At 44.0% G+C, this 12,177-nt stretch overlaps 1 protein-coding gene across 2 annotated transcripts in view; it reads right to left on the bottom strand.

Annotated features, from left to right (window-relative positions):
* Window positions 1-12,177, bottom strand: part of LOC126013659 (contactin-4) — a 669,197-nt gene that overhangs the window by 40,939 nt on the left and 616,081 nt on the right. For both annotated transcript variants that reach the window (XM_049776827.1, XM_049776828.1), the window contains one exon: window positions 8,244-8,371. In XM_049776827.1, the coding sequence (XP_049632784.1) occupies window positions 8,244-8,371 (128 nt within the window). The remainder of the gene's footprint in view (window positions 1-8,243; window positions 8,372-12,177) is intronic.

Below are 12,177 nucleotides of genomic sequence, written 5' to 3'. Positions count from 1 at the left end.
CAGCCTTCATCTTCCAAAGCTCCAACATAGCAGCATCCCTCCCCTGCCCTTTGCCAGCCTCTGTTCAGGCCGAGCTTGCCTCAGCTTCCCCATCTGTGCACTCAATGTCCTCCAAGTATTCTTCCTCTTCGCACTTTCCAGATTTCACTGTCAGTCTTCGGAAATTAAGGCACCATCTTGTATAACTAGTTCTGAGTTTCCATCTTATTTCAGATCCAATCTACATCACAGACATGGTTGAGACACAGTCTTGCTCTTGCAATGGAGTTCCTCACCCTGGTTCTGGGGACCAAGTAGTATCATTGACATGTCTCTACTAAAATGCATCTGGGACCTTGGTTTTATATAAGTGTTTTCTCCCTGTTTTCACACTGATTGTCATCTCATCATTTAAGGATATGTAAGATCAGAAATCTAGCTCGCTATTTCTTCACACAAGAGATTTCAAAGTCTAGACAGAGCAAGGTCAGGGTCTCTCCCAGAGTGGTCCTAAGTCAGGGGTCTCAAACTCTTGGCCCGCTGTTTGCAGCCCTCCGTACAACATTTTGTGGCCCTGCCCTAGAGGAATCTTTTTTTGTTTTGTTTTGTTTTAGTTATTTGGGTCACACCCCCCAATGTTCAAGGCTTACTACTGACTTTGCACTCAAGGTTCACCCTGACTTTGCCTCCTGCTGCCCGCAGGTAAATTGAGTTTGAGACCCCTGTCTAAGTCTAGTTCATAGCTCTAAGGGAGACACTTAACCAACCCTCCAAACTAATCCTCATTCCTGTTCATCTTACCGAATATGCTCACCCCATTTTCAAAAGGAGTTTGGCAGATGTTAAAATGATGAGCAGAAAACTGAAATTTAGGGGGAGGATAATTGCTGTTTCTTATTATAAAATCTGCATCAATGGAAAGATATTAATGGAAGAATTAGTTACAAAATTGCTGGAGACAAAACTGCATGGAAATTATGAGCATGGAGGAAACTAAAGCATTATAAGCCACAGAATCTTTATTAAAAGTAAAAAAAATCACGAAAAGTGAGATATCCTAATGTAGAGCTATTTTGTAGGTTTGAAGACCAAGTCACAGATGCAAGTGCACACACAGACTTATACATAGGCACACACAAAATTCTGGAGAATTTGTATGCACAATCAGAATGACAATTATTATTGTTTCCTTTAGTAGTTCTACAAATATTATCGGTTTTGTTTTGTTTTGTTTTTGGGCCACACCCGTTGATGCTCGGGGTTTACTCCTGGCTCAGTGCTCAGAAATTGCTCCTGGCTTGGGGGACCATATGGGATGATAGGGGATCAAACTAAGGTCTGTCCTAGGTCAGCCGTGTGAAAGGCAAACACCCTCTGGCTGCTCTAGCTCCACAATTAGCTCTAGCTAATACTAAACACTCTAGCTCCAATAGTATAGATTTTTAAAACAAATGTTAACATTCTATTCTGGAGAGAGAAGATTGTCTTGTGTTCCTGTAGATTGTCCTAGAACAGGGGTGGCAAACAAGATTGACACAAAGAGCCAAAATTTTAAACTGTGAGAGTCAAAGCCACACCATGCAGTGACCTGCCAAAACAAATACTCACACAAAACATATAATTTTAACAATAATATATTAAACACATATTGCATTTTGCCATTTTGAGTGAGGGTAAAAATCCTGTTCACCACCCCTGTCCTAGAAGATGTGAGACTCTAAGATTTGTGGGTATCAGGCACCAGGTGACTGGGTCTGCTTACTCTTTACAGGAGGGAGAATCAGCCTTTATTGCTCTTCAGCCCCTCTGGGCTGTGGGCCAGTGATTGTCAGTGGCTCTGCTGTGGGTGTGCTAAGGGAACCCACCAGCCCTTGAGCTTCCTGAACATGCAGAAATGGCCAGACCCCTGGGACAGAGAAAGTTTCTGCTACTTGACACTGCCTGTATTTTTTCTTGCTGGTTCATCTTTTACTTTCTTTTCAGCTGCCACCTTTGCCTCCTGACTTGATATCCTGAGCTATCCCTTTGTCCCTTCCCTAACTAACTTGGCCTGCAGGCAGCTCTCTTCTTACTGTCAGCTACTTCTGCCCAGCTCTGCAAGGCACTGCTCAAACCTTTCCAGAAGGGACCTAGCTGAAGTGAATCTGATAGAGATCATGGAGATGGTCATTAAGTCAGTTGTACCGAGGATGACTCTGCAGTTAATCTGAGGGCCCCATTTTTTGGGACAACTCCTCCTGCTGATGGACAATGACAGCTGAAAGGACAGGACTGCCTGCCCTGATGTGTAGGAAACCTTGGGGGAGGGGTGGGCTGAGGCTCCTACTGCCTCAGGCACAAAAGCAAACACTGGGATGGAAGGTGAGCGCTGCTCATGAATTATTCCCACACATCTCTCTCAGGGTTCCCGGTTTCTAAGAGACCAAACAGTCCTTTTCAGAGCCAGGAACCAAGCGCAGGCTTTCCTCATGGGGCCGCCTCTGAACTATAAGGAAATGAATTGTATACACACAGACAAAAACATACACACACACACACACACACACACACATATTAGCACATATACACAAAGGCACAGAGCACATGCCGACACATGTATTCATATGTGCTCACATGAGGTTCAGGAACACGTGTACCCACACATACAATCCTGTGCATGAATGCATGCAGACATACTCCTCTGGTCCTGAGGGCTCTACCTGCATCAAAGCAGCTACACAGTGACCTTGCTTCCCCAGCCCCAGAAGTCTCCATCTTTAAGAGCAGAAGACAAATGATTCATTTGTTACATAATTCTCTACTTAAAGCCTATTTCCACTCTGGAAATTCTGGGAACAAAAAGATAACAGTCTAGAGCCAATCATGGTGTTCCTTAAATATGTTCTGTGCAATGACTCAGTGTGACCCATCTCTCCCCTTGGGCAGTCAGTAGCTCCATGCAAGATGCAGGTAATGAATGTAATCACAAAAGAGACGTGTGCAGAGATGAATTCTTATTTATGTATTTGAAAAATATATAACTTTAATAACGCTAGGGATGGATTCACCAGGGGGAGTAGAGGTAAGTCAGAGATCTATGCTTTTTAATATCAACTTCCTCTCGAGGAAGGATTTCCTCACATTAATAGCTAAATCATCCTGAAACAAAACAGCAGAAATGAGACAATTAACGTGGCTGGTGACAGCCGTGAAGGATGAAGCCTGGGCAGCTTCATGCCAGCCAGATGGATATCTTCAATATCCCTGCCATAATCTGCTGGTGGTAATATGTCCAATTAAACAGAGTCAGTGCAGCACACGTCTCTTTGAGTTGTCAGAAAAGAAATTAATTATGTTCTTCTCATTTAATGAAGCCAAAGAGTTCTGTTCTATGTGCCTGGTTGGTTGGTCTTGTTTCTTTTGATTGGGAAGAACTTATTAGGAAATAAAACATTGATTCATGCTATCATTAAGTATTTTCCCTAAAAACAAGCACATGGGTTGAGAGATTCAACAGTTCCAAGAGTGAGGTGGGAGTCTATTGACATTTTCAGCAGAAAATCCAGCCCAATGCCTAATTTTGATAGTATCTGATGTTCTCAAGAATTCTGACTTGAGGTTTCCTGTTACCCCATCCCCCATTCTTCCTGTATAACCTTACCAGCTAGTAAGACCTGCCCATTTCTGGGAGGGGTCTTTGGGAGGTATCAAAAGATTGTTTCAGGGGCAGGAAAGCGGATGGATCAGAAGGATTGGGAGGAGAAATGGAGAGAGATTCAGTGAGGAGTGCTGGCAGGATGGGGAGTTAGGACAGAAAGGTATAATGCAGGGCTGAATAAGGATCCAGGGTAAAAGGCTATGATAGGCCACACATATTGGCCAGGACCTGAATAAAACTGATGTCTTCTGAAGCCTGACTGCTGTGGATGATTTCCTTGCTGCTATCCTGAACCCTCAGACCCGCCGGCTGAAGGGGGTTACAAATAAGTGGCCTGGGCTGAAGGAGAAAGGCCCCTCCATTCATCTCACCATCCAGCTCCATCCAGGGCTGTTATTCAACAGTTTTCTTTCTAATTAGAAATATTAATCATGCAAAATCACTAAGATAAGAAGTTCCTGCTTCCAGAATTGTCTTTTAAGTAATTTTTTTTATACCTGAAGCCCTTTTCCCTCTTATTATGAGCATGTGTACATTATCACCTATGCCACATTATACATTCATACACTTTGAAGTTAACCTCTCCCTAGGAAGTAGCTCAGTGGCTTTGCTCATATTTTTCATTTATAAAGTCCTAGTTTTAATCCCTAATATTAAGAAAACCAAATAAATACTAATGATATATCTAACATCTTCCCTTTTATAGTTTTGGGCCACACTTATGTGGTGCTGGGAATCAAACCAGAGTAGGTTACATACAAGGCAAATGCCTTAACCCCTGTACTATGGCACTTTTCTCAACTAAAGTCTTTCTGTATAATCTTACTCTATCTCCATTCTTCAAAATATATTAGCACTTATACTATTATGTTCATTGTTTAGTCATATAATTTTACATGTACTTGGATGGAGTCATATTACATGTGTTATATATGTACCCGGGTTTCTTTCACTTGAATGGGATAATTTTGATCTTTACGAATAGTATAGAATAAGCACTCTCATCAGCCCAGACCTTTAGGTACCCTCTGTGCCCAGGTAAGGGCTGCATGTTTTTTTGTTTGTTTATTTTTGGGTCACACCCGGCAGTGCTCAGGGGTTACTCCTGGCTCTATGCTCAGAAATCGCTCCTGGCAGGCTCGAGGGACCATATGGGATGCTGGGATTCAAACCACCATCCTTCTGCATGTAAGGCAAATGCCTTACCTCCATGCTATCTCTCCGGCCCCAAGAGCTGCACTTTTTCTGTTCTTTCTCACTTGTATTTCCACTCAGATTGTGGACTACCCTATTCTCACATTCTCACCCATAAAAAGGTTTTGTTTTGGGTCACTCTGTGTTTGTCCTGTCATTAAAAAGAAAGTTCAATAGGCTGAGGACAAGCGTTACATTCAAGAGACCCGGGCTCCATCCCTAGTACCCCAGTCCTGAGGGAGTGACCCTGCAAACTGTATTAGATGTTTAGAACTGCTTGGTAAGGTCCTGATGGGCAGTTGCACTGGCACAGGCACACCTCCCTTCTCCATCCACAGGATAGTGCAGTTACCAAAGTTCTATTAGCCCAAAGCACAGGCCAGCCCAGTCTGGACACAAGGATCCTATCTTCGAGTCCTCCACTGGTCCCCACATTTCTCCTGAAACTGCCATTTGGCCATAATCCCTGAACTCATGTAGGGCCCCCAGGATACCCCATCCATACAGACTCAACATCCTTCATTTCACTTGCAACTCAAACTGACTCCTGGACCATTGCCAGGAATGGGAAGCATGTGTTTCCCCAGCCAGTGTGAAATGAAAGAAAGGATTCCCCACAGAAAAAGGAAATCCTGGACAGATGCCATTACTTGTGGTGGGTTGGCTGACCTTGGAGGATGAGCCAGTGGGGTAGGTGGAAGATTCCTTCATGTTCACCAAAGCTTAAGTGCACATTGATCTCCACTGTGTCAAAATATAGGCAAGAGGGCCAGAAATACAATACAGATAGAAGCCACTCATGCTGCATGTAGCTACAGCAGCAGCAGCCCTGGTTCGATGTCCATGCACTGCAGAGATCACTTTTGAGCAAAGAGCGAGTACTAGTCCCAGAGAACTAATAACTGTGGCCCAACTTCTCTCCATAGCCTACCCCCAAAATTCAAGCAACAGGGACAAAACAGAGGGGAAGAGTGCCCAGGCTTAAGTGTGGTAATTTAGGCTGACCTGCAGGGGAAGGAATCAGAAAATTGTCCCTCAAAGGAACTGACAGAAACCATACTCGACAATGATAACGTCTGTGGGCCATTAAACAAGATCCTATAAAAGACTAATAACTTTTTTTACCCTGTTCTTCAACATGTCCAAAAGATTAACACCCACCCTCTCCAGTTTCCATGTTTGATCAGATCTTTCCTGCAAACCTACTTCATAGCTTTGTTAAAGGATTTATTTAGTATGGTCAGCACACCATGAGGAGAACATGGAAGCCTGGGACAGGGCAGATCTAAATAAATTCCAAATTAAGGACATGGTAATGGAGGAAATCTCATTGTGATGCTTTTATATGATAAAAATCATGCCATAAACATTTACAATCATGTGGCAGCCTGGGAAATATACAAAGATGGTGACTCCACAAGATCTCTGCCTATAAGAGCTCTTTTCTCCAAAATCACAAGCAAATTTTAGCCCCTGATTACCTTCTGTACTTATATAACTCTCAGAAACCTGTAGAAGTCGTGTTCTCTCTTGGTATGCCTGCACTACTGAGTTGGGGGTCCTCATACTTTCAATGCTTTTCTTCCTTGGAAAACAAGCTATTCTCTTTAGGTCACACCAAAACTCTGAGTCTCTGATTCTGGTTGTGGGGCCATTCCTAGTGGTACTCAGGGCTTACCCCTGACTTCACTCAGGAATGACTGCTGGCAGTGTTCAGGAGACCATTTATGCTGCTGGGAATTGAACCCTGATGAGCCATATGCAAGAGCAGCGCTTTCCCTGTGTCTTAATACATGTATGTCTATAAACACTCTCTGTATTCTGCGTCTCCAACTTTCTCTTGAATTATTTCCTGCAGCAGTTTATAGAATGTTTCTCAGGATAAAGGACTTTTCCTGTGACAAAATAACTGCTAATTCCTTAAGTGACAGAGACACTCGGGTAAATGTCAAGCACTAAACAATTCTTCATCAAACATCCTGTGAAGTCAAAGGTGCCTTCAGTCATAAATTGGACATTTCGTCTAAGGTCACAGAGCCAGCAAGTGGGCGAACTGTTCGTGGCTGCCAAGTCTTGACTCAAAGCCCTGCCCCCAGCCAATTCAGAGGATCCTATGGACATCTTTCCTTCATCTGCTCCACCAACAAACCACCTATCTCATATCCCTGCCCTGCCTTGGTGACATAGATATCATGATCCCTGCAGGTGTGGATTGACCACAATGCCTTCTTCCCTCATTGGGCTAGTCCTGCATCTCAGACTAGTGTCTGTGATATGTTGTCATGTCAGTCACCTTAACAACAGAGTTAGTCCCCAACAGATGTCCATGCCCTCATACCAATAGAGAGATCACTTAGCTCATTGACCTGCAGATCAACTATCATTTTGGGAATTCTAATTTTTATTCATAGGGCATGCTTTGAGTACAAAGGACCCATTCCTCAGATGATCACTCAGGTGATGCGGAACTTCCTTACGATACGATCAAGGCAAAAGCTCTTTGTGGCAAGTTTTTTCTTTAGGTTATTTATTTCACAGAGGGAGCTATACAATTTCCAGAATGAAATTGTATAATACAAACCACCTATCTCTACTCCAGAGAAACAGGAAAAATAGGTGAAAAATCTCCCTGACATGGTGGAAGGAACCAAGGAGGATGCAGAGACCTGGCTCTTCCCTTTTCTACTTCTGTTGACCTTGAGAAAGCCTGTGCTTAGGTCACTGCCAAGATCTCATCACCAGAGAGATTGATGATTCAGCAAAGATATGGACAGAAAATCTCCTCATCACTATCTTTCTTGCCACTCATCACAGCACTGCAACTGACCCAATCACTGCAGTGCTGGGAACTGAAGGCTCTTTAAGCTTTAAGAAACTACAAAGCAGACAGACATAGGCCCAGGATTCTTATCTCCTGACTGCCAGGGCTGCTCACCATGAGAAAGGCAGACCCAAGGGTAGTTAGACCCTTTATACTCTTTTTGACTATAATAATTTTGATCCCGAGATTTAGTCATGACACAGCCTTCTTAAAAATAACCCATGTCACTGTTTAAGCAATGTTGGCTAAAAATAGTGATGAGTTGTGGGCTTTTAATCTTTGAGCAGTGTTCTTGGACATGAATTTCAAATCTGGAGGGACTTGAAAGAAATTTAATTAAAGGACTGAAGATAACATTAGTTATAATATTCTAATAGGCACAATGGCTGTAATTCTCAAAACTGTATTGGATGATCCTGAAACAAGATAGCCTTTCAATCATATTCATTACCAAATGTTCTCTAAGAATCATTAATCATATCATTGGCCATGATGAATTAATTTAACAACACGGTCATAGTTGTACCTAATGCTGGGAATGAAGCCACTTCTTTACAGGAAGTTCTTCTAAATTGGGACATGGAAAGTCAGGGTCTCTGGGTTAATCATTACCTTTTACTACCAAGTTTCCAGTACTGCTAGCAGTTCCAAAATGGTTAGTGGCTACACAGGTATAACTCCCCGCATCTGATTTAGTCACATTGCTGATTCTGAGGCTTCCATCTTCAGAAACGGTAATTCTGAAATCAAAGCAAATAAACCAAAAGTAATAAGTTGACCTCATATGAGTAATTGAAACTTATTTCTGTCATTGTCATCTTTCAGAGTCTCAAGCACTAACAGTATTATTTTAGGGAATTTGTCAACATACATGCATCTACACTTGTGATGGTAGGTTGCAGCAGCTTCTCAGTAAATAATCCAGGTGCTGGATTTGGTTTGGGGACACAGAATTAAGGAGGTGGGCTGATGAAGCCCTGCATGTGGAAATTGCTTTCTTGTAGAGAAAATTTCACCAACTGAGTATATGGAGCACACTTGCATCTAAAGCCAATACATTTTTAATGGTCTCATTAAAGAACTAAACTTGCAAATGGTAAGAAACTCCCCACATGGCATGACTCTGGCCAGAGTGTGTCTTGGAGCTCATAATTAAGGCCCAATATCAACTTTCACAATGAGATGCCTTTGCTAGAGCAGGAAGGAGAGGGGAATCCCAGCTGGCTATTGGGTTCAATGAAGAAGAGACTGTAAGAGTTGAAACTTGGCAGCCAGAGGGAGCAAAAGTTTAACACAGCCTTCCCATGAGCCTCTGCACCTGCTGCCTCCCCAAAGTCCCGTCTGGGGCTGCTGACTTAGCTTGCAGGGGCAACACTACAGGGATTCTAGATCTTTCCTGGCCTCTGCACTCAGATGGAAAAACAATTTTACTTTTCTTATTGCTGAGGTAACACAGCTGCAGTTGTGAGTGTTTATGGTGTTGATGTATACTGTCACTTCACCTCACCAGTGCACTGTGCCAAAGATGCTCATTGCCCTATGTGACTTCTAGTCAGCTTCCACTACAAGTCTGTACCTGGTATTCTCAGTTCTATAACCAGAGAGCAAAGAACTGGTGCTATTTCACAGAGAAACCTTGGTATCCTCTCCCTCTGACTCTTTTCACATCACACATTCTCGGTTGCACCCAATGAATCCCAATCCTATGTGCCAGTCAGACAGGCCATTCTCACCTTGTCTCACATGAGCCTGGGTCCCATGGGCCATTCTCACCTTGTCCTCCTTGATTCTGGGTCCCAGCCCTAATTAGGAAGGGCTGAAGAACTTCCCAACTTTGTTTGTGGGTGTCCTTGCCTGGACCAAAGGAGAGAGTTGTCACCTCTTCCTCTCAGGATTTTGGCCCAGCCCTCCTAGGAGGACACAATTCTTTACAGACGCACCACAGAGCTCCTTCTGATCTCCCTTTGCCAATCCCTGAGAACCCCAAAAGCTCTGCTGCTCTTTGCAAGCCTGATCCCATTGAACCTTTCTTTTTGTGAGGTTTGTAGAGGGCACCATGCCCTGCAAGAGTGGGCAGGAAAAGGCCAAGCCTCAGAGAAGAGTCACTGTGTTTCCCAGGGATGCATGTGGCTGATGCACATTAAGCACTGAGGAAGGAAAAGTGTCCTTGCTGGACCACTGCCACTGAGAGGAGCTCAGGCTCTGTGCTAGCTGCAGGCCAAGCTCTACCTCCTGGGCACCTAGGAACTTTCTGAGCTGAGGAGCCATGGCCTGGCAGATTGGCTCAGCTTCATGGCCACACAGTATACTAAAAAAAAGTAGAGCAGGACTGTGGGCCCATCTGTAGAGGATTCTGGAAGTGCACTCTAGACAATGCAAGAAAGCTGCTGGATCTACCCCAGGGCGGGGGTGGTGGTGGTGGTGGTGGTGGGTTGTGACTCTGGAGGCTGAACTTAGAAAAGGTACCTTCTATCCCACCATCTTTCCACCATGGAGTCCAGTGTCAGCACAGGAAGGAGAATTGATGCCATGGTGTAGCCTGGCTGAGGGTGATGAATCAGTTCACAAGTGAGCGTGTGGCAAGGTGCTCATGTGGAGGAGGTAATGCCATACTCTACCATTCATTTCTCATTTGTTTTCCACCAACAGACCTGAGTGCCACTGCAGAACCTCTTTTAACTGTTATTTCCATAGCATTTTTGTTCTGTCGTGCCTCAAGTAATCCTAACTTAGTTTTCTGTTCTTTTGTTCTTTTCCTTTTGGTTTTAAATTACTTTACTGGTTGGACAAGGCCCAAGCAACAATAGTCTAGATGTATGGAATGTCTGTGACTTGATGGGCCTGGATAAGTGCAGCTCAACTACTCAATCCTCTGAGCCCTGAACACCTCTTCTAGCCCATGTTTCAACCTGTCCAATTCATGTCTCTGCTCCTTAGAATAAGATATATGACTGCAATATGGAACTTAGGAAATGGGGAAACACACTAGCACTACAGGGAATTTTGGAAAATTCTTCTCTTCTGTCTTTAATGTTGAGATTTCCCCTCCAGTTCAATCTCCCCATGCCCAGGCCAAAATTGCTGTTCCTCAGGAGGAGTGAGACCTAGATTAAATTAATTAAAAATGTAGGGGCTGGAGCAATAGCACAGTGGTAGGACTTGCACGTGGCAGATCCAGGATGGACCTCGGTTCGACCCCCAGAGTTCCATATGGTCCTCCAAGCCAGGAGCAATTTCTGAGTTTATAGCCGGGAATAACCCCTGAGCATCACTGGTGTGTGGCCCAACCCTCCCCCAAAATGTAAATCATTACTAACTTGGATCAATGATGGCCCCCTGAGATTCCTTTTAAAATTCACGATAGTATCTTAAAGACGAGTATAAAGCAACAAGAAAAATAAAGGGGTGATCCATACCTCATTCCCTATATGATGAGGTCATGAGTACATGACTCAGTGAGTGTCTGAAGGCTTATGGGCAACTGCTCCATCATTCTAGGGGGATGCTTTGTTGTTGGAGGGTAAGGGGTCTCTCTAAAATTATGCAGGGGTCTCAAACTCAATTTACCTGGGGGCTGCAGGAGGCAAAGTCGGGATGATCCTTGAGTGCAAAGTCAGTAGTAAGCCTTGAACATTGGGGGGTGTGACCCACAACTAAAACAAAACAAAACAAAAAAAGATTCCTCTAGGGCAGGGCCACAAAATGTTGTATGGAGGGCCGCAAACGGCCCGTGGGCCGCGAGTTTGAGACCCCTGTAAGGGACCAGAATCAATTTTCCTCAGGTACTGATTGGAGCTGCTGAGCACTGACCTTGTCAGTCATATAAAACAAAGCCAGTCTGGGGCCATCAGACCTCTAAGAATGCTGATTTTTCCTTTCAAGGGCCATGGAAACAGATGTCAGAGTTGCTGACACTGTAGTTTCTTTCACCTGCAGGGCAAGGTCACCTCAGATGGTCACCTGTGACTGCCCACGTGGTTCTTCCTGGAACATCCTGGCACACCAAAACAACCTATTCTAAGCAGCCTGAGAATTACCACTGCCCTCTGCCAGGTTAGTGGTACAGTGCCCTATCAATCCCCAATCTATGTGGGACTCAGATGTGATGACACTTCACAGACCCAGAGCCCTATTGCTCAATGGACTAAGCTTAGTTTCAGACACATGTGATTCAAACATTCCAAAGGGGCATAACTGCTTCCCATCTTCATAGATGATAAATCTGGATCTCATGTTAAAAGGTAAAAGCCTAGTGGGAAAGGAGAGATTTACATATTACAGGTAATTAAATGCTCCTGAAGCCTCAGATTATTGGGGACATTCACACACAGCACATACAAGTATGTAGGAAAACCTTTACACTTGGCTGACACAGGTATGTAGCAGACCCTTACATAAGCCAACAAAGGCACTATATAAAAACCCTCAAACAACTGCCACAGGTACTGTGGACCTCACACACAACTGACACTGGTACTGTTTAAAGACCTTCACAGAGGCTGACATACGGAGGAATCTCATATGCTGCTCAGTCAGATACTATATG

Source organism: Suncus etruscus, chromosome 7, assembly GCF_024139225.1.
Source record: "Suncus etruscus isolate mSunEtr1 chromosome 7, mSunEtr1.pri.cur, whole genome shotgun sequence".
Taxonomy (NCBI): domain Eukaryota; kingdom Metazoa; phylum Chordata; class Mammalia; order Eulipotyphla; family Soricidae; genus Suncus; species Suncus etruscus.
Note: the sequence above shows the minus strand (reverse complement) of the source record. Positions and strands in the feature narration are given on the sequence as shown.